The 22899-nt window shown below is 48.9% G+C and overlaps 2 protein-coding genes and 1 non-coding gene across 3 annotated transcripts in view; 2 read left to right on the forward strand and 1 right to left on the reverse strand.

The window, feature by feature from the left end:
- The window catches only part of LOC120516079 (Wilms tumor protein 1-interacting protein), an 87095-nt gene extending 79886 nt beyond the window's left edge, over window positions 1-7209 (forward strand). Inside the window, exons 6-8 of the mRNA XM_039737536.1 lie at window positions 567-618; window positions 1762-1830; window positions 5883-7209. Coding sequence (XP_039593470.1) covers window positions 567-618; window positions 1762-1830; window positions 5883-6020 — 259 coding nt within the window. The 3' untranslated portion in view covers window positions 6021-7209. The remainder of the gene's footprint in view (window positions 1-566; window positions 619-1761; window positions 1831-5882) is intronic.
- An 8676-nt stretch (window positions 7210-15885) lies between these two features.
- On the reverse strand, window positions 15886-15958 carry trnar-acg. Its single transcript has one exon. It is a non-coding gene; the product is annotated as a tRNA-Arg (tRNA).
- Window positions 15959-22094: 6136 nt separating this feature from the next.
- Window positions 22095-22899, forward strand: part of LOC120515340 (phosphatidylinositol-3-phosphatase SAC1-B) — a 65850-nt gene continuing 65045 nt past the window's right edge. The window contains exon 1 of the mRNA XM_039736174.1: window positions 22095-22369. Within this exon, the coding sequence (XP_039592108.1) occupies window positions 22341-22369 (29 nt within the window). The 5' untranslated portion in view covers window positions 22095-22340. The remainder of the gene's footprint in view (window positions 22370-22899) is intronic.

Raw genomic sequence — 22899 nt, forward strand, 5'->3', positions numbered from 1 at the left:
TGACCGGAGGGTCTGAGTGGCCCTGGTGGGTTTTTGTTACAGACTACAGAGAAGCTCCTTCCATTGTTGGTTGTGCCAGGAAAATGTTAGCAAACGTAAAGCAAGCGGAGAGAGGCAGCCCTGCACTGCAGTTGTAAAAACGTCTGCTCTTCTTCAAGCGCATACTGAATGGGCCCTTTGGGAAGTGGAGGATCGCTCTTTCCAACAGAAAACACTCCTCTTGTTGTAGCAACAGATGGACAGGCGCTCAGGTCCGTGAGGAGCTACCACTGCTGTGCCAGGCGCGTTGGTCGTTTCTGTGTATCTCGTGCCCAGTTTTGGACAAACGTGGAGTTGCTGCTTAGAAGAAAAGCCCAACGGTAGTTCAGTTTCAGCCTCGGTCCACACTTTCTGACTGTCGCCTCCTTAACTTGGAACCGGGAAAGAGTTGGGCGATAAACTGGGGGTCCTGCAGTGTTTTAGAAAATGAGAATCCAGGAATGCTGAACTTATTTTTATTAGTAGTAGGTTCAATCATTTAAAAACGTTTAACGTTACATTTCATGAATATTTTCTTTGTTTTGCAGAGTACTTGCACCAAAATGTGCTGCGTGTGGTCAACCCATCCTACCCTCTGATGTAAGTTCTTCAGAATATAACATAAGTGTAATCCACCTTAAGAAAAGCACAAGTGTCTGTCATTCCAACAGATGGTGCATCGCAGACGTTTGTCAACGGATATCTGTGTCTGTGTGTCTGTCCAGTTGCTGTGTCTCTGTCATTCCAACAGAGGGCACATCACAAACGTCTGTATTAATAAAATGTGTTGCATTTGTCATTCACACAGATTGCACATCACAAAACATTAACTTTGCTTTTACGAATCCCATACCAAATGTATGTGTATAACTGAGACATTTTTACAACATTAGGGCAATCTACAAAGCTCACCACCCCAATCCACTTAATATGCCGTGTATCTGTCATTTTAACAGATGGCGCATCACAAACATTATCGCTGCTTTTATGAATCCCATACAAAATGGCATATAACAGAGACATGCAGGCTGTAGTGCCTTTTATTACTATAAATGTTTGTGACGTGCCATCTGTTGGAATGGCAAATGCAATGAATATGTCACGGATATGTGCCATTTGATATGGGATTTGTGAAAACGGTATTAATGGGACAAAATAAAGTGTTGGGGCCGCTGCCCCCACTTAACAGCAACGGTGCTAGAAAGGGGTCATAAGGATCCTGTCGGGGGTCCGGTCTCGATTCCTTTAGAATAAATGGCGTCCATTTGTTGGGAGGAGGATCGCTGAAGTCTTTGCCCCTGCTGAGCGGTGCAGTGAGTGGCGTTGTCCCCATCTTAGAATGTCACCGTCACCTGAGTGCTGTGTGTTTGTTTTTTAATAATTCTAAACTGCATGTGTTAGGAGTTTGTGTGGTGTGTCTGTTCATTCACGCCTTTGCCTTGCTGTGCTTCTAGGGGGTCTCGGTGCTGGCGTGGGCCTCGCTGTGTGACCTCGCCGCCTTCGTGCACTTGGGATTTCTTCACGTTGTTTGCTTGTCACTTTTCTCGTATCGCATGGCGCCGTTCTTTACGTCATCTCATTACGCTGCATTGTGCTCGTCTGGTTTATGCCGGTGTGTGTGGTGAACGGCGCCATGTCGTTTAAAGGCTCAGTGGCTGAACGAACTCTGCCTACAAACTCTGCATTTGTTTTTCTCCAGATATTCTCAATTTTAAACTTTCCTTTCCTTTTCGTTTTCTAAAGGGGTCAGATGAAACCATCCGTGTCGTCTCCATGGACAAGGACTTCCACGTGGAGTGCTACCACTGTGAGGTGAGTCGTGTGGGACGTCTACTGAATGTTCTGGGGCTGCTGGGGGCTTCGTTAATATGCTGTGTGGAGAGACGTGAGCCTGTAAGGGGCGTCTCAAATCTCCAAACGCCGGACACAAGCCCACCACAGCACTGCCGGGTTCAAATAAACGATTCTTCTGACACTAAAGTAGAGTTTCACAGGCCCACGGCACCTGAGCTCCCCTCCTTCTGCTCCACTGCCTCTCCCGACTCACCTCACCTCTTTAAGGTGGACCAATTACAGGAAGCACTTGAGGTCAGGTGGACCCTCCCCTCCGACAAGGCAGCGGCCCTGCGGGTATCCAAACACGAGCCATACCAGGGGGATGCTGCCATCCAGCATACTGAGGGGACACACAAGGCCCCGAGAGGTGGCCTGCCCACCGAGATGCCAGCCACTATGTGCCTTGCACTGCCACACCAAAAATATCAAACAAGTCACAAACGTGCGTTGCTGAAAGTGAACAGTGGACGAGAACGTTGTGTGGAGCCCACCGTAGCACTGCAGGTTTTCAGTGCCCCCTGCTCTTCTTTTTAGGGTCCTTCACACCTCATTTTGCTAAAACAACAGGGCTCTACGAATCACCAGGCTGGTTTTTGCTGCACATCTCGCACATGACGGTTGTGCTTTTTGGATTATTTAGTGCGTCTTCGTTATCGAAGTCATCGTCTGGTGACAGAGTTGGACGTGTCTGTCATTGAAGCAGCTCTTCAGCGTCACTTGTGAACGCCTTTGCTTTGTTCATTTAGAGCAGTTAGATGCGATTCATGAGTTCACCTTATTTAGGCTGACGACGTTTTCTTCTCGTATTCCACGGCCATAAAGACAACACAATGTCTGACATTCGTTTTTTTCATATCCTTCCATTCTTAAGCTTCAGTCTCTTCATTTCTTCTTTTTCGTTAACTTTGTTCTGTTGGGTTTACAAAATGAAAGGTTGGAGACCACCATGGTCACCCTATTTAACGTTGGAAACAAAAACAGTGCCGCAAAACAACAACGTGACAAATCGAGTTTGGACATTCTTGGTCCAAGTTAAGTTCTCCTATGGAGCAGGCGCTTCAGAAGCTGGGGCTCTGCCTCCGTCGGCCGCAGGTTCGATGCTGAATGCCCACCTCCAGTCCTCTTCCTCCTTGAATACCTGGCAAGGCAAAAGGGGTGGGACTTCTGAGACAGAGGAGGAAGTGACATCAGAGGGCTTCTGGTGGTCTGTCTTCCATTCTGTGGGTACAAAGTGAGAAGGAGACAACTGCTGTGTAGTCAAGGCGTCCCCTGGGTGTGTGTGGGTGACAGCAGAAGGTGGCAGGTTCAGCCCATTGTGTGTGACAGTTCCACTTTACGTGAATCGTTAGCAAGCAGCAGCCGAAATAATCAGAGTGCTGTTAAGATAGTTTGACACAATCGTGAAACGAGATCACGTGTTAGAAGTGAAGAAACCCGGCCGCCATCGTCTCCTCCTCCTCCTCCTCCATGACGGTAAAGGATCTCTGGGGTCTGGAAGGCTGCAGATCTCCACATCTGTGGGCTTCTTGCTGTCCCAGTGATGTGCAGACATGGTGTCTACGTTCTGGAGCCCATCATTGCCAGGTTCACTTAGGCACTCAGATAGGTGGGTTGATGGAGGAAGGTAACGTCTTCTTGCTCCAGCAGCAACGGAAAAAAAAAATAAAAGGGTGCAAAGCGGTTAAAGTGCACGGCCCAGAGTCGAACACCGGCTTTAATAACGTCAAGAAAAGCAGACATGCTGGGAAGACCCCCCTAGCCCAGCGTGCTGAAACGAGCCAAAGAACAGCCAGTCGCGGACGCAGTGGGCAGCATTAGCCATGGGGGCCTCCAGTTTTAGTGCCATCCTCCGGTCTGACCCTCTGTGTGACGCTGGCCTTCCTGATCAGTTTATCTGGGCGGTGGGCATCCTCTGAGTTGGTGCCACCCCTCCATCAGACCACAGAGCAGAAAACTGGAGGTTAGGATTTGCTTCAAATCTTGTGATGTGAATCACAGTGAAGAGCACGTCGTGAATAACGAGGCCGGGCAGAGTGTGCGATTTACGGGCCAGGGTACGTCCGACTCCATGACTGGCTGCCTGTATTTAGACATTGTTGTGTGTGTGTGTGAATCCACCGTAATAAAAGTACAAGTGTCTGTGTATCTGTCTGTCAGTCTGTCTGCTTGCTGTGTTTCTTTTATCCAACAGATGGCGCATCCCAAAGTACAACTACCGTATGTACTCACATATAAGTTGGAAAAAGTCGACTTAAACGCCCGTTCAAAAATACGACACTTCATTTTATTTTATTTTTTTTGTTTTACATCTTCTTGCCTCCTCCAGTCTCCCACCAGTTTCTCAGACGCATCAAATTTTGTTACCAGTTTCATACTTCTTATCGAAAGCTCCATTGTAGATAAAGGATGCTCTTACGATAAACGTGTATGAGGGTGTGGGATACAAAAAACACAAAACACTGCAAACGTCTCTTCGGAATAGTGTGGGTATTAAATACCATGTGGTCAGGTAGGCACAATACATAGAAGAAAAAGGCCGTGTGCCCCGTGGTTACTCTCTCAGGTGGGTGGGCGTTAGCACATCGTAATCTCTTAGACCAATAGTTTGAGTTTTCCGCATTCGACTTATACGACCAACGTTATAAAATACCGGAAATTATACGTTAAAGTCAAGTCCCGTGAGTATACACGGTACTTCTGGGAGTCCTGTATCAAATGCAATTGAACCGATGTACCATCTGTTGAAATGACAAATGTATTGTCTTCTATTACTACAAATGTTTGTGGTGACACATGCATTACAAGTTCATTTCTTATATGGTGCACTGCAGATGTTAACGCTCAGGTCAGCTTGATTACTTACTGTAGATTTCAATCCATCGTAGTTGGAAGCACAGCTAGCGTGTGTGTGTGTGTGTGTGTGTGTGCGCGGTTTATATTGTAGGAGAAGGACAGGCATCCTGACCAGGAATGGGGTTGGTTTACTACCTGGATGGGAAGCCAGGACAGAACAAATGTGAAATTGCCCAGCTGGACAGAAAGAAACCCTCATAACCAGCCGGTATCAAATAATGGAAGGACCAGAGGAAGCTGGAACTGGTTTGGGGTCCATACCTGGACAGGACACCCAGAATGTGGAAGGACTGGGGAGATCTCTGATTTCTGCCTGTTGTCTTTGCCCGTGTACTTAGATGGCAGCAGTCCTGGATATCGGTACCCATCCGGACCTGGAATCTGGAGCCCTGCTGGGGTCCGGTGGTGCCACCTGGGGCTGCTGCAGGGAGTTACACTCCCTACTGTTTAGCACTTGCAGGTCATATGGAGGTCCCAAACATCTCAACCTTTTTCAACACTTAAATATTTTAAACTTGCCAGTAATTATTATTGTGCGGCCTCTCATTTTGTTACTCCTTCAAGTCCCGTTCTTTAGAAGTTAAACTCGCGTCTTCGTCACGTTGCGTCCTCGAGATGCTGAGGTTGAAAGACAACTTTTGGAGACGTCTTAGTTTTTATTTTTGTTCTGGATGTCAATAAGCAGAAAATCAAATCTTTAGTTGGCCTGAACTCAGAGTTGGACTCTGCTGGCCGTAACTGTGGCGTGTGAGGGGTCCTTGCTCACGTAACCCGTTTTTGATTCTTTTTTGCCCCCCAAACGGCTCCTGATTTGTTTTTACCCTCGTTGCGCTGGTTGCCATCTTCTTCCCTGCCTTACCGCAGTAACAGCCTGCCATTTTCACTTTTTATTTCCACTGGCGGTGCGTTGGCTCGTCAAGTCTGCCAGGTTTGTTCTCTTGTTATCCCCTTCATTGGCAGTAAATTCTTGATAAATCCGGACCACTCTAACAGAGCAAACACATGGAATAAACTAGCAAGTAGAGATGGGGGTCCCTTTCTCCCTTTCTAAACTCGACTTGATGTCATTTTGAGGGCTGAATGGCCCGTTCTCTTCAAACTGGGCACGTGGGGTGGGTCTCCGTTATGTAGGACGTTTCTTTGTTTGATTTCAGGTGTCTTTGTCTTCTTTTCAGGACTGCAACATGGAGCTCAACGACGAGGAAGGCCACCGATGTTTTCCACTCCACGGACGCCTCCTGTGCTACGCTTGTCACCTGAAGCATATCGATGGTGGGCCGCCAGCCTCCCACGTGTACCAGCACCAGTTCTGAATGTGGGTGGGCTGGGACGGCGTGCCAGGGAGCCTTCCTGTCGGCCTGCACTCCTCATTTTATGCCTCACTTGTCGAGTTTTCGGTTTTGACGGCGTGAGGTGGCAGCAGGGGAAGAAGCAGAGGAAGCGGGTCTTCAGGCGCCAAGCCCCCCCGACAGCTGAGAGAGGCTCTCCGTCCCGAGCAACTTAAGACTGCAGGAGGTGACAAGTGTGTCACCCAATGGACCTCGCAGTACTTGAACACCATGATGAAGACCAAGCGCGAGCCTGGGGTGGGAACAAGTTCTGGAGGTCCGGCGGCTGACCCCAGGATACTCGGCTGTGCTCGGGCTGTCGGGGGGTTTCGCTGATAAGAGCGACTTGGGTTTGCACCTCAGAATCCAAAGGAGTGCGTTGCTCTGGCGTGCCACACCTCACCTCGCACGTTTGGGCAGCTTCTGAACTGGCAGACAGGTATGGATGGACGAGACGCTGCAGCCTTTATGTATTCATTTGTAAAAACAACAAAATGTGTAAAAGACGTCTGATCCATTAGCCAGATGTGTGCGTGAGGCCGGCCAGTGGCCTGACACAACACATGACCTTTCCAGACCACCACTTGGCTGTGGTGGGCATCGGACCACCACACTCACGCACTCTCAACTGGACTGAACTGGAACGCGGGTGTCACCTGCCCTGAGCATTCGTATGACAGCCAGAAACTGGACGACCGAGTGTGTGTGTGTGTGTGTGTGAGATACGCGGAGACATGAACGAGCGATGGAGTGGCGTCACTCAGGGGTGTGTTTAAGTAAGAAATGGCTGGGGCGTCGACCACCTTGGAGGAGTGGACACCAAAGAGGGTGACTGACCAAGTGAAATCCGCACCGTTGGGCCGGAGAAGGCAGGTACGGCAAAACAAACGATGCGAGGCGGCCACAGTTGAGCGAACGCTGGCACTTTGACAGAGTCGGCCATGTCGGTGGCCATCATCACCTGTCCAGATGAGGTGACGCTTTGTCACCAGTGGCCACGAACTGAACGCCGACTGGGAAACTTGGTTAATGAGACGTCAGGCCCCGTCAACACGTTTGCCCATAAAGACGCCTCATTCTCACCACGGTGTTCGCGGGCGACTTTGATTTCGTTGACCTTTTTATTTGATGTTTGTAATTGTTCAGAAAAAAAATAAAACATTAATCCCGTTGATTTGAGTGCTTGGTTTGAGCGCACAGTGAGGGGCTTGGCGTGACGATGCGGTTTGTCCATGTGGCCATTGGCCAGGCTCTTACTGGAATCTGACGACGAGTCCCACGGCCAGAAGGGAAGGGCGACACGGCGGCCTGCGTGCGGCTCACCTGTGTGCCTCGATTTGCTTTAAAGATAGCAGGGGGGTCTGCCAGCCCCCAAACTGACATGTTGGAAGGAGGATCGTGACGGCAGGCAGAAAAGAATTTGCCAACGGATCGCAGCTTCTTGGAGGACACCCCATATTGTGATCTCTGACAGGAAGCGAGCGCTCATTTCGTGTCTGCTGAGATCACGGCGGGTCGTGACGACGTGTCCGCTGAAGGCCTTTGTCACACTTCTCTAGCGACTTTCATTTTGTGGAAACATAAGCGAGTCGGAGGCAGTCGACCACCCGCTACGGTGAAGGGGAGTCACGTAGTCAGTCCGACATGCCCAGCGAGTCCACGACTCGGCCCTCCAGACATCTTTAGTTGTCAGGGTGGGCTCTGTGTGTGTGACGGCGGACAGCCAATGACTGAGCACCTGCAAGTACAACAACACACACAGTCGTGGCCAAAGTGTGGAGAATGACACAAATCTGAAGTTTCACAGAGTTTACTGCCTCAGGTTCTACGACGGCATCGACTCCAGAATGTTCTGACGAGGCATCAGATGAATGGCAATGAATTGTAAAGGCCCTCTCAGCAATGAAAATGAACTTCATCCAAAAAAACCACTGCAGGTCAGCCCTGCCACCAAAGGACCTGCTGATGTCACTTCAGTGATCCTCTCATGAACACGGGTGAGAGTGACGATGGGGACAAGGCTGGAGGTCACTCTGATTGAGATACAATAGCAGACTGGACGCTTTAAAAGGAGGCTGGTGTTTCAAACAAGAAAGTCCAGCATGCGCCAGGACCGACCGTCTCCTAAAGTGGATTCAGCTGTGGGCATCACCAGGGCAGAGCTGGCACAGGAATGAATGGCAGCAGGCTGGTGGGAATGAGGTGAAGACTTTTGGAGGATGGCCTGGTGGGTGTCGAGAAGGGCGGCAAAGAAGCCATCAGGGACTGATATTCTGGGATTGGACTGCTGGGGTCAAGTCATCGTCTCGGATGAATCCCCTTTATGAATGTTTGGGGCATCCGGAAAAAAGAAAAGGTGAGCGGTGCTACCATCAGTCCTGTGCCAGGCCAACAGTAAAGCATCCTGAGACCACTCATGTCAGCCAAGGGAGTGCAGGACTCACTCATAATTTGTCCTAAAAATACAGCCCTGAATAAAGAATGGCACCATCCTGACCGAAAATACGACATGGCAAAAGGCTTTGGTGAAAAGTGAGACCCCCGCCCCCACCCCAGGCTGGACTTCTGACCTGGGCTGCCACTCTGGACCCCGTGGGCTGATGAAGAAGATGTTTGATCTTTGTTTTGTGGCATTGAGCTGGCCTGCTGTGCTCCGATGGCTTACTGCCTGCACTGTCCCCTCTCTGTCACTCATAATGTCACCTACACTTGCGGTGGTCTTTGCTGCCATCCAGTCATCTCCTGCTTGCCCTCACACTACTTGCACTACCTGTGTAGAGCCCACTCAAGTTTTGGTGAAACCTAAGCTGCGACATTACAGACTATGCTTTCCATAGTTGGTCAGACCCTGTACATGACGCACAAATCCTTGTAAACCCCCAGGCTACAGAAATGGAACCTGCTTGCACAAGAGTGTCTTTAATTAACACTCGTCTGATTCATTCACACGTTCTGTGCGCTTGCTGTTTCTGTTTCAGGGGGCTGTGGGACTGGAGCCAGCAATGGTGGGCATGCCAGTCCATCACAGCAGAACTCTTGTGCATACGCCACATTGTCACTTGGCCACATCAGAGCTGCAAGTCATCAGCCAAGTGGCCATCAACACAAGGCGCCTACCGGTTGGGTCTGGTTTGAGTCGCACTCTTCATGCACCTGAAAATGCTGTCTTTGTTAACACAAACTGAGGTGCCACATCCATTCAGCCCTCCGTCTTCCTTACCCACTTATCCAGACCACGGTTGTGGGGCAGAATTGGTGACAAAGGGTGATCCTGGCAGGGTCCCACATTCACCGGGAAGAAGTCTGACTTCCTGCTGGCAATGCGAACTAAGGTTTCGTTGTGGTGGGTGGTAGGTTGCCAAAAAGCAGACAACAGCAGGCCTGGTACCCCAAACTCCTGAAGCACCCAAACAGGACACCCCCCAAACCTCCTCAGGGATGCTGCCTTTTCCAAGCCCACAAAACACACGTAGACTGCTTGGGCGTAATCTCATGAAGCTCCCAGAGTCCTAGTGACAGTAAAAAGGTGTTCTGTGTACTGTCCCTCCTGAATCGGGGGCTCGACCAGCAGCTGCATCCTCCTTCCCAGAACCCTGAGATCGACGGTCACAGAGAGGCTGAGGAGTGGGATCCCCTAAAGTTGCACCACACCCTCCAGTTCCCTGTTTTAAAAGATGGGGACCACCACTCCACACAGTGCTGAAGAGTCGTATCAGCCAAGGCAGCTCAACAACTCTGAGGCTGACTGAATGTCCTTCTCCGTGGCCACACCCAACTGCCATCGCTGCCCTCCACTTGGCCTGGTGGCACCCGTCAGTGACAATGAAGCTCAAAAGGCCGCCTCCTTCAGTTTATCTTTGGGGTCCACCACTGGGTTTGGGGTTACCACCGTGACGAGCACCAGTGACCTTATGGCCGCAGCTTTGGTTGGAGGTGCAAGTTGAAGATCTGGACAAACCCCCAAAACCTTTCTGGCACACCCTCAACTTTATGTTTGTGTCTGCCTGGTCTGTCTGACACCCCCCATCAGATTCAACTAACAGCCGGCTAGTGGTCAGCTGCCAGCTCACTCAGGCAAGACATACGGTCACAGGTGTGATGGCATGACCTGCAGCCTCGGGTGCCATGTGCCCTTATGAACACCGCTATTCTTAAACATGGCAGCTAGCAGAGACATCCAACAGCAACACGCCACTCGGGTTCAGGTCGGGTACGCCAGTCCTCCCGGTCCCACAGATTTGCCCACATGGGTATTAAGATTTCCCAGTAGAATGTCTGAGTCCCCAGTTGGACCACCTTCCAGCACAACCCCCCCAGTTCTCTGAGAAGGCCAAATACTCTGACCAAGTTGTTGGCACATGAGCACAGACGACAGTAACGGCCTTTCCTAGACTCAAAATCACAAGATGGTGACCTTCTTGTCCACCAGGTAAACTCCAACATACACGTACCGGGCCGGGGGGCTATAAGTACCTGTGCAGCAGTCCAAGCCCGCTCCAGGACTTTGGTTCCAGAGGTCATGCTGTGCGTTGAGGTGAGCCTGACTGTCTAGATGGCACCTCTCCACCTCCCACAGCAGCTCGGGTTCCTTCTCCACCAGAGGGGTCACATTCCCAGAGTCAGTCAGCTATGGTAGCGGGGGATCAGACTGCCCCACCTCCCCCCCAGGCCATAATGCACTGGACCCTTGTGGCTCCTCGGGCAGGTGGTGGGCCACTTGGAGAAGCCACTAAGCGAAATGCAATACGTGTGTGCTGCTTTTTGGTACAACATGTGATCTACGGACAGGGAATGAATCCATCCATCCATCCATCCTCTTCTGCTTACCCAAGATCGGGTCGCGGGGGCAGCAGCTTCAGCAGAGATGCCCAGACTTCCCTCTCCCTGGCCACTTCTACAAGCTCTTCCAGGGGAATCCTGAGGCGTTCCCAGGCCAGCCGGGAGACACGGGCACCTTCGGCCACCACCCGATTCACACTGCACCCAACCTCCTTGGCCCCTCCTACATGGGAAGGCGGAGCCACATTGCCTTTTTCGGTCGTGCCTGGCCGAGCCCCATGGGTGCAGGCCCTTGCCATCGAGCCCCATCTCCATGCCTGGCTCCAGAGTGGGCCCCGGTGACCCGCGTCCAGGCGAGGGAAAACACCGTCCAAAGTTTGTATGCATCATAGGAGGTTTTCTGAACCGCTCTTTGTCACGTCCCTTGCCTAGGACCAGTTTGCCTTGGGTGACCCTACCAGGGACATAAAGACCCCGACAACAGAGCTCCTAGGATCATTGGGACATGCAAACCCCTCCACTTCGATAGGGGGTGGGGGGGGCGGACAGGGAAATAAAACGCAATATGAAGTTTGTGTGCCGTATTGAAAAGCACTCACTCAGCTGGGCGATGTGCTTTAAATTATGACACGAGAAAACTGAGCCAAAATGAAGGGCACCGTGTGCGCATGTGCATGGCACTGCAGTGTAGTTTTACACGATGAAGCACACTGAACTTTGGCACCAATGAGCTTCCATACACCTGAGTCACGCCGCTGTCCTGGGATCATTCAGATGAGCTCATCAACTGCAATGTTTACGAAGTACATCAAGTCGGGGGTCTGTCAGCGTGTGAGTTCTGCACAATTCTATTGAACAGTAAGGGTGGCACGGCAGCACTGCCCTCCTGCAGTAAGGAGTCACTGCGGCGTCCTCATGTGGAGTTTGCATGTTCTCCCCGTGTCCAGGTGGGTCTCCTTTGGCTGGCTATCCAAAGACGTGCAGGTTAGGTGGACTGGTGATGCTAAACTAGCCCGTGTGTGTGTTTGCCCTGCGATGGACTGGCACCCTGTCTGGAGGTTGTTTCAGCCCAGCGCCCTATGCTTGCTAGATGGGCTTCAGCCCCCTCCAGGTCTGGATTCAGCGGGCTTGGTAAATGGTGATAAATAACCGATAAAAAGAAAGGTGCAGTCTTAAATTTACTGCTTGTCACCTGGAAGTCACAACTTTAGCCAGATGATGAACTCTGTGTGTGTGTGTGTGTGTGTGTCACACTCTTGTCACACTCTTGTCACACACACACAGATACAAGTAACAAATAACAAGTCCCACATCCCCTCAGTCTTAAATAAAATACATCAGCAGGTTAAGGAACATCCCCTCAGCACTAACTACGTCATTTAATCAATGGTGGTCATCAACGAATCATCCTGGCCGGGAACTGAACGAACTGAGGTCACCGGTGCTATGAGGCGCTGTGCCTCCGTACCTTCGTATGTTTATCCCAAGGAGGAATGCGCAGCCGCAAACGGCAGCAGCGGCAGCAGCTCCGAATGGATCCTGCAGGGGGCGCCAGTCTACATCCGTCCACGGCGGGCTGCTGTTGTGCTCTTCGGTTACTTCGAGGGAGCCGAATGTGGAATGCGAGAGCTGACCGGAGAAAGCCCATCGGCAGTCGGGACGGCCCCGGCGCAGGAACTGAACCTGGGGTCGTTGGAGCGGTGAGGTCGTTTGCAGCCGAATTTAAAACCGTAGTGGATGGCTGTGCTTATTAACGGCGCGGGTTCACGTGACTGACGGCGAACTCTCTAGAAGCCTCCCGTCAGGGCCGAGCCAGGCCAGCATTCCGCCGCGCGAGTTATTTAAACGGAGGGCCTGATGGTCCCGTTCGGTTTATGACGCCGTGTGTGTATGTGTGTTTCACGGTAACACCGTACTACGCACCATGTAAGAATTTCTTAAATTATACTTCACCTTCAGTTTTCTAACCCCTTTACATGGTTGGTGGTGGCGAGGCGGTGTTGCCCTGCGTAATTAACCATCATCACCAAACAGCCCCAACACGTTGTGCTTGCACGACGGAGACCCCAAGTAACAAACACAAGCAGTGAGCGCGAAAAATAAAAGAAGACTCGTCACTGCGCTTCCCGCTCGTTTTTTTCCCGCGGGTTCTTCGTCATTTGCGCTTGCGCTGACTTCATTTTTCGAGCGAAGCTGCGTGACGTTTTGGGAGCTAAGCTGGTAGATCCGTAGAAAATCTGCGCAGCTGCACAAGATGGGCCAATCAGTGAACCGCCTGACAACAGCTGAGCTCAGACCGGAAGAAACAGCCGCACCGACTCGGACACGCCGGGCTCATCTCCGCTCGGCTAGCCGATCACCTTCTTGAGCCCCTCAACCCTTCATGAATTCGAGAGTGACCCCTACAGGGGTGCCCAGGGTCTCAGGATTGCGCGAATATGTCGTGGTATAGCTCCGATTTTTGAGAGACAATCTACCAGAAATTACCTCATGGATTCGGGTTCGAATCCCGCTAATGGTTCATTGCAGAATGGAAGAAAATATCTCTAAAATAATTTTTTAAAAAACTTTCTTTAACGAACGGTGCTTTGAATCCCGCATTGCGGATGTAGTTGTTTCTTTTTGTATTTTGATTAAAAAAAGTTTAATGAAAGATTGATTTGTCAAAGAACACATGGACACCATGCATAGTTAAAAATCGCACTTAAAACAAACTGCCTGCCCATTCCATTGAATCATAATTATAACAAATAATAATGCATTCCACTTACTTATATAGCACCTTTACCAAGCTCTCAAAAATTGTGCATGTGAATGTAAATATATCAATCCGTCCGTAATTCATTTAGAGTACTAGATTACAAACAACAAGACACATACTGTATGTAATCGTATATCAGTCAGTCAGTCATTTTCCAACCCGTTATATCCTAACTACAGGGTCACGGGGGTCTGCTGGAGCCAATCCCAGTCAGCGCAAGGCAGGAATAAATCCCGGGCAGGGCGCCGATGGTAAAACAACAATAATCAATACATGTATGAAATTTTTATGACAAAATGAAATATATATATTTATTACTTAAGGTTATTTATCTTCACAAACCGAGACACATGAATAACGTTTGTAGCAGGTTCGAAAAGAAACGCAAAGCGTGTGTCTGCCAACACGAACAAGCTTTTGCAGAATACATTCATTGACAGGAGGCTGGCCCGCCCTTTCCGGTTTTTGGTAGCCGACACGAGTCGTGATTCGCCAATTCTTGGTAGCCGATACGGGCTGCGATTGGCCCGAGCTTTCAATTCTTGGTAGAATCTTGGTAGCAGAAAGCGATCTGATTGGTTCTCGCTACCAAGAATTACCTCGACTCATGGCTGCACGGAGTACAGCTGCAATTCTTGATAGATGATCTACCAGAAATTATTGCGGGGACCCGAGTTCGAATCCCGCTCAAGGCACATTGCCGTAATGGAAAAAAAAAGCTTTCTCTTCAACGAACGGTGCTTTGAATCCTACATTGCAGATGTAGTTGTTTATTTTTCTTTTTTAAATAAAAGAAAACTGTTTAGTGAATGATTTGTCAAGGAACACACAAACAACAAGCATAGTTAAAAATCACACTTAAACAAACTGCCTGTCCATTCTATTGAATCGTAATTATAACAAATAATAATGCATTTCACATCCTTATATAGCGCCTTTACTATGGTCTGAGACGGCTGCACAGATAATCAAGAGGGATACAATAAAAATGAAAGCGCAATAAGAATGAATAAATAATAGTGCACAGCCTTGTGTTTGTATGTATTTCTAACATTTGGGAAGTAATATTCTAGTTGATGCTGACATTTAATTAATTTGAAGTAGGTAAAAATAAATATTTGGAAATATTGCAAAGGAAAATGTTTATATACTTAGCGCAAAATAACTATATGTGTTCTAGTAAACAAGCATACACCCCACTTAGTTAATTTTTTATATATATATAATGTTATTCTACAGCATGATTAGAATCATCTGAGTATTAAAGGCGTAGTACTGCTTTATAAGCATACGTAATTTAGTGTTAAGTATTAAAAAAAAGCATACCAGTCTCTTGTTTTTACAGGTACATATATATACACAGTATATATATATAATTTTTACTGCAGTGATTAATTAACAATTATTGGTCTTTATATACCAGAAAGACTTCCCAAAGGTCTTTTTTAGGAAATATGTACACATAGTTGATTTTCTCTATGATTTGTATTTTTATAATTATAGAGCACTTCATATTATTATTTTTAAAGCTCACTCTGTAAAATTAAACTATGATTATACAATTCAATGTTTATTATATTTATACATTATTATATCTGTCTTTACACGTGTTGCACAAATATTTAGTAAATGTAATAAACTTAACCAAGAATGTTTAAAAAAATCATTCAAACAATGTGTAGGTGAACGTAAATATATCTGCACAAACCGACACTAGTGAGTAACATTTTTAGACAGTTCAAAAGGCGCACGCAAATAGCAAAGCGTCTGTCTGTGTGCCGACTCGAACAAGCTTTTGCAGAATACATTAACTGACAAGAGTCTGGCCCGCCCTTTCCGAGTTTTGGTAGTCGTGATTCGTCAATTCTTGGTAGCCGAGCGAGCCGTCATTGGCCAATTCTTGGTAGCCGAAACGGGTCGTGATTGGTCAATTCTTGGTAGCCGATCTGGGCCGCGATTGGCCCGAGCTTTTAATTCTTGGTAGAGTTGAATTACCTCGACTCACGGCTGCTCGGGGGTCACCTTTGGAGAGACCATGCCAAGGAGAGAATCTGTAGTGACGGGCGTGCATTCTCCCCTTTCTTTGCGGATGCAAAGGTCCGCGCTGTGTTTCAAAATAACGCGAATTAAAAGTCTGTGTATGGACAAGGGATGTCAGGCGTCATCATGCGACATACACCTTTGTTGTCGCGCATTTCAGTTGTGTGCAGGGGCGTCTTGTACAGTGGCATTCTTATTTGTCGCTTAATAATTGATGAAATAGAGAAGTCGCCGTCTGAGTTTGTTTTTATAATAAAAACAAAAAAGTTACGAGCCAGCCAGGAGTCGAACCTAGAATCTTCTGATCCGTAGTCAGACGCGTTATCCATTGCGCCACTGGCCCGCTTGTAAACCGAAGGGGAAGTACGTCCTCTAAGTAGTGAGAATCGGAAACGTGTGCCATCTAGTGGTCAATGGTAAAATAGTTGTGGTATCGTTGTTTTAATCCAGTAATATCAAGCGGCATAGGTGGTCGCTAGTTCGAATCCCGCATGGTCCAAAACACGCAGCAAAGAAATAGCGAAGGAGCGATCGGCTAAGCGAGAGAAAAATTGAAAAAAAAAGGCAAAACGTGCAAGAAGGTTCAACGTAAAATGCTATTCACAGAGGGGAGTGGCGGGCAGCAGGCGCCATCGGCCATGCCCTGCAATTTTTAGCATTGGTGGGCTCCAGACGCAAACCGCCCTGTATAAGCAGCTTAGAAAGAGGGATGGATGGAATCCCACCTGGATGTGACCTTCAGGTTTCTTTTAAAAAGGCATGAAGAGGGGTTTGTAAATTCCATAAATTATCCACACACGCACATTTAATAAATTGTGACCGAGTGAACAGACTGAGGGACACCAGAAGAAATGTCGGGGTACCAACCAGGCTACTCTGTTTAATTGGCACAAGAAAATGACCGAAATCTGTGCTGTTGCCACCAAAATAAATGAAGCAACTACACCATTGCATTTCAATTTTCCAACAAATGGCACATTGCAAACATTTATAGTAATGCATTTTACTACTACAGAGGTTTGTGATGCGCCATCTGTTGAAATGATAAATGCGATGTATTTTATTGTTACACGTATTACAAAATATATAACTATAGGTGGAGCATTGCAAATGGTAACGCTGTACACGCCGAGGTCTACATTGACTACTTACTTAGATGGGTAGCACAGCTGTTATTTAAAACACTGCAGTTGTATGGCCTTGTAAAACCGAGTTCAACTTCAGCTCACCGTTCGTCATTCGTCGCCTTTGCAGCTCGTGCCTGATGACTGACGCTCTCACTTTGTGTTTGTGCAGCTTTTCTCTTTTAGTTTTTGTGTGTTGTAAGTTATGTTCCATGTTTACAAGGCTGCCATCTATTGGTCTTACCTGGTACTGCAGCCAAATTAATATTTGAATGATCCTTTCACTCGTCTCCATTAGTGGTAACTAAATCCTGTGTTAAACGTGTTCGGCCAGGTGACGACTTGGCTGCTTCACCGAATACTCGAACGATCAGCTGACAGCTGAGAGTCAGAAGTGGAGATGCGATCCCCGGCACTGAGCTCAAGGAGGGTCATGACACGATCATATGCTCCATGCTTGCCTTTAGTATCACTCTAATTTTAATTGCATTATTGTGCAACATATTCCAGAATGCTAGCGGAAGGAAGTCTCTCATGTTCCCAGCCTTCTTTTAGAATATCCAATTAACCCCGGAGTGGTCGTCCACAAAGTCGTTCGAAAGACTCAGAACACATAAGAGGCTTGTGGGACTTGCAGATAATGTGAGGTGAACTGATCCCAATGTCCCCCATCCTCATCTGTTTAAAACGCTCCACTACCCCATCAGTTTGAGGGTTCATTTCGAGTGACTTAGGGACTTCCCTGAATGTGTCCGAGGTAAAAGGTGCCCCCTACTCTGTAAAGACTTCTTTAGGGATGCCGACACGTTCCCATGTAATATTTTAGAAACTGGCTTCTCTCTTGGGAATAGCCTCAGGATATCGTGTGGCGTGATCCACAAGGACCAAAATGTCCCTGGGTGAAGGGTCGGAGTGGACCTGCTGTGTCTACCGTAATACTTTCCAAGGCATATCGGTGAGCGGTATGGGAATAAGAGACGCCAAGGAGGCTGCTGGAATTGGCATTCCAGGCAGGAACCACAAAAGCAGCAGAGCTCCTCGTGAATTCCCAGCTAATAACACCGAAGCTCGAGTGTCTGGTCGGGCCTCTAAGTGGACGCCTAGGAGAGGGAGGGCCGTGTGCGAGTTCTTCAACCTGCCACTGGTGGGTATTCAAGACTGGCAGCAATGGCCTCCTCACCTATCCGTCCTGCTCCGCTACACGATACATTAAATCCTCCTCGATGACAAAGTGTGGCCTCGATGGCATGGGATGAGCTGTGCGCGGTTCATCAACGAGGACGACTGCACTTTAGGCAAACTTTAGAGAATCATCGTTTTAAAAGGCGCTGCTGAGTGCTGAAACTGAAATTGTAACTCGAAGAGCGGATCAGAGGTGACCTCCCGGAGCTGAGTGACGTCTCGCCTGACGCGTCCAGTGAAATGTCAGAATGAGCTGGCACAACGTCACTTGTGTCATACCGAGCCGCCATAGAACATGGAGACAACCTGAGAAGAGGATTCTCCCTCTATTGCCAGGCCCACTGATTCACGCGGTGCGTTTTCTGCTATCACTTTGTGACCAGTCCTGCTCAAGTATGACACGATAAGGTGTGCCACCGTTATTCTTTGAGTATTTCCCTTAAAGGTCATCCCACATGAGGCAGACCTCCGTCAATGTGTCTCCCTGTGGATGAAGGTTAATCTGGTCCTTCTGATTCTCACAGAAGTGTGTAATGGTGAGCAAGAATTGAAATGATCCTGCCAGAATGGAGCAGTGCTGCCACTTTATACCCACTAATTATGGGCGGGTCAGAGGGGTGGTGGGTGCACAGTACCTTCCTCCTGGCGCCCAACTGCAAACCGCCAACTCCTCAATGCAGGGACAGCTGGAGCGGAGGGGCTGATCTTTTCCTTCAGGTGGACTGTTGGATCCATGTCACGGTGACTGGGCTCTGCTTTGGGGACACATCCCACCCGAGGCTTGTGACGATCAGCGGACTGTTGTGAGTATTTGCTTTGCATGGCCACCCTGTCTTGTCTAAGGTCTCTATCACAGTATCCATGTTTTTCCAGGTGTGCCGACGGACTAGCTGGGCAAGAGACTCAGGTATGGCATTTACTGATTAATTACAGGCCACCATTTTGACCAGCTTTTTAGAATTATTGGTCTCAGGTTTTGCCCGTCGCCCTACACTCCCCAATAAGTGAAACGCCAAGCTGTGGGACAAAACGCCACTCCTGCCATTGTCTTGCATGTTGGTCCGTGATCACTCTGTTCCTGGCCAGGATCTCCACCTTGAGCTTTTCATAGACAGTGGTGGTCTGCCCATCCTGGACATAATAGGCCATTGAGCCTCGCCCATCAGGAATGGTGCCGGTATGTGGACCCGTTCTGCACGCTCCCAGTGGTGTCTAGTAGCTGTACGCTAAGAAAATCATCAAGTGAGTTTCAATATCATCTTTTGGCCAAAGTGACGTCAGTACCCGGGGTGGTCCAAAAGCCTACTGTTCTGGGAGGGCGGCTCTGGCTTGATTGCGAGTTGGGTCATCTGGTTTCCTACCTGAACATAGCAGGGAATGGACTACCTTGGTACAAGCAACATGAGGTCTGCCATCTCTTTCATTTTCCAGTGCAATCCTGCCGACTATGCCACCATAAATTGAAGGAACACAAGAAATGATAAAGGATTGGAGCACCCAAAGGTGGCCACCGTATAACAGAAGGTTTGAAAACAAAAACACGCAATTAATGCAGAGATGTCTTTTCAGACACGGGTTGTAATTGAGATGGTGGGCAAATCAGAAAAGCCGGGTTCAGGCAGTCAGAAGTCCAAAGTTGGATGTTCTGTCTGTCGATCCTCAATCAAGACAAGAGGCATTAAGTGACGGTGCCAACCCCTGACTTACCATTAGTTGAGGCTGTTGGTGCAGCCTCTCGGTCTTACGATATCCACAAGATCAGAACGTATCGGACTGAACTCCTGGTCCAGGCTTTGGTCTCGTCACAGCTGGTCTCTCTGGAGTGCCAGCACATGTCACCAATCCACGATTCAGAGTGCTGCGTCATGTCTGGTGGGCACATGGCAGTCCTCTCTGTAGCGCCACATGTTAAGTTCAAATCCTACAGAATAGCACCCACTGTTTGTGTATGGAGACACTCAGAGGGTCCTGTGCTCCTCCTCACCCACTCAGGTCTACTGATGAACGGCGTCCAGTTAGAGGAGATTAGAGTACATAAACTTCATTAATCTGGAGGGGAAATTCAGACGCATAAATCAACAGAAACATAAAAAACAAGAAGTACAGACACAGGACAGATAATACAGCGAATCATCGATAAATAAATATAAAAAAAATAAATGTATATTGTGCAGATATTTCAAAATTGATCTTAATGAGTACTTTAGGAGGATTGCCTGATAGAAGTGGGCAATAAAGACCCCCAGAGGCACTTCTTAGCATAACATGCTGGAATAAGCCTGTGGCTAAAAGGGCTGCAAGAGTCAGCGCCACCTGGAGGAGATTTCTCGTGATGGCATCCAATGGTCAGGCTTTGTGCTTCTTTTGAGCTCAGCTTGCTTGCCCGGGAGACTGCGGCGTAGAACGGCACACTGGCTACCGTGGACTGGCAGAACATTTACAGCTGCACACACCAAAAGACCCGAGTCTCATTAGGAAGTCCACTCTGTTCTGGCCCTTCTTGACCAGCGTCATTGTGTTGTCACACCAGTCCAGTTTACTGGCACTTCCACAGCGTCCCTCTGAACGGTGGCAGATCTCGCAGGCTCCCTGGCACGCCGGACGTCCTCTTTTCGTCTCACTGGTGTTGAGTCTGCAGTCATGTCATTTTTTGAAACTTGGATGCAGATAAGCACATTCATGCCACACTGCGACTAATAAGCAATTGAAGCCCCAGAGGCAGCTTATGTGAACCCCCGGGTACTTGTACAGTAGCTCTGTGCCACATCCTGACATGGCCGTTCTCCTACAGTAATCAGTCGGGCCACTCCACCGAGACGGCTCTGCTTACTGCTGTCACACTGCGGTCTCATCCTGCTGGATCTCGACTCTGCCTTTCACACAGTCAACCACCAATCCTCCATGCCACCCTCTCTGACCTTGGCATCATTGGAACTACCTCTTGGGCAGATCCTACGGTGTCTCCTGGCATGGAGAGATGTCAGGAGTGCAGTTGGCAAACATGGTAGTGCCCCAAAGAGCAGCACTGGGCCCACTCCTTTTACACCGCCTCACTCAGCCCTACCATGCAGCCCTGTGGTTTCTCTTATCAGTGCTGTGCTGATGATTTCCAGATGTACCTGTCGTTCATTCCAGAGGATCACACGGTAGGTGGAGTCTGGATGAAGGGGCACCATCTCCAGGTAAACCTGGCCAAGACAGACCTTCCTGATATTCCAGCTCAGCTCATTATCACTAACACCTGCCATGTCTGTACGTAACCTCAGTGAGTTGAGCAACGAGAAGCTGATCTTCTCTGCCATGGTGCTAAAGTCTCTCAGTTTTGCAGAAGCACTTCATGTGGTATCTGCCAGATCAGACCACATCGGACACAGCATGCAGCACAAACCCTGGTCCAAGCTTTGGTTTTGTCACATTCAGACTTCTGCAACTCGCTGCAGGCAGAAGTACTGGCCAGGGCCACTTTAACGTATGGGCAAAGTGGGCACTAACCGGTGACCCCAGGAGCATAGGGCCCCACGATGTTGCTGATGCCTGTGCATGTTTCGGTTTTGCTATCAAACAGCAGCCCCAGTCCACTACTTTGCCCCAAGGGGTTATGATGCTGTTAAGACCACCAAGCCAATGCAGATGATTGAAAAATCACTGGTGTTCAGTGAGCCAAGGTGGTCTCGTGTCACCCCTCTCTTCAGGTCACTACAGTAGTTTCCTTCATATTGTATATGAAGCATTTGTGAACTTCTGTATTTCTTCTCGACCATTGAGGTCTGCTGATGAACAGCATCGGGTGATGCCACCTCTGTGTGGTATGAATTCTCAGTCCAGACTCTTTCTAGGAGTAGACGAGCTGCCCATCTTCATTCGTACTACGGACTCCCTCAGAGTGTTTAAGAAGCTCCCGATGACTCTGCTTTGGTGACTTTTTATCTAACTGACCTGTTAGGTTTTGTACCTTGCTTGTATTTTCTTCTGAGTTCTTCGCTTGAGGTGATCGATTATATTAATCCATTTGGTAAGTTGCTTTGGAGAAAAGCGTCTGCTAAGCAAATAAATGGAACTGCAGATTAATTTTTCCTCAGCCCGTCCACTCCAAATCTCTGCGGTCGTTTATGTGTCCTTATCTGTGAAGGTATTCAAGCCAACCAATCAAAACTCACTTACAGATGACGTGTCCCAACGCGGTTTGGTATTGCGTTTGTCGCCAGTCATTGAGACTCAGGAATTCTTCGTCGATATTTGTACATTTCTACGATGTGTGATTGGCGGATCAAAGGCATCACCCGTGTAAAGAGCAGCGCACAACACGCAGGTGGACGCGGCTTCGTCCCGCACATTTCTGACCCAAACGGCGTCCCCTATTTTTCCAGCACGCCCTCTGGTGACGTCATCGAGGTCAGTGACACAGAGGCATAAGCAAAGATGGCGACCACCTACTGCAGCTTCAAACTGTGAGTTTACTTTTCGTCATCGCGCGCGCCCCGTTAACGCGAAATCTGCAGGTGGAGAAGTCGGACGAACAGCCGCCCGGTACCCCCGACCCGTCCGTCCTCTTCGGCAGATCGGGCGAGTCGCTCTGGGCTGCGCCGGGCGGCTTTGGTGTCCCGGGACTGGAAAGTGAGACGAGAGCCGTTGACTTGAGTGCTGCTCCGGGCTGTAGGTGTGGGGAGCGGCTGGCTGAGTAGAGAAAACGTCCGAGTGTGACGTGGAGGAGTTGATTTCTGCAGGAGGTCACTGAATGGCGTGGATTTAGTGGTCGTTTCCTGATGTCCCTCCTTCCGGGTCGTGTCCGGCGCTTGTCTGCGGCGACACTCGACGGGTGCGGCGGTTCTTCCTCATCGATAGGCTCGGCAGAGACGCTGGTCAGCTTGGGAGGCTGTCCTTGACTGAAAGCCGGAGGTGAAGTGTGCGAATAGGAGCGTAAAACACACAGGAAAGAAAACTGCAGCCACGGAAATGGTTAATGATGTGGCGCTGATTA

The sequence above is a fragment of the Polypterus senegalus genome, chromosome 15 (assembly GCF_016835505.1).
Source record: "Polypterus senegalus isolate Bchr_013 chromosome 15, ASM1683550v1, whole genome shotgun sequence".
In the NCBI taxonomy this organism is placed as follows: domain Eukaryota; kingdom Metazoa; phylum Chordata; class Cladistia; order Polypteriformes; family Polypteridae; genus Polypterus; species Polypterus senegalus.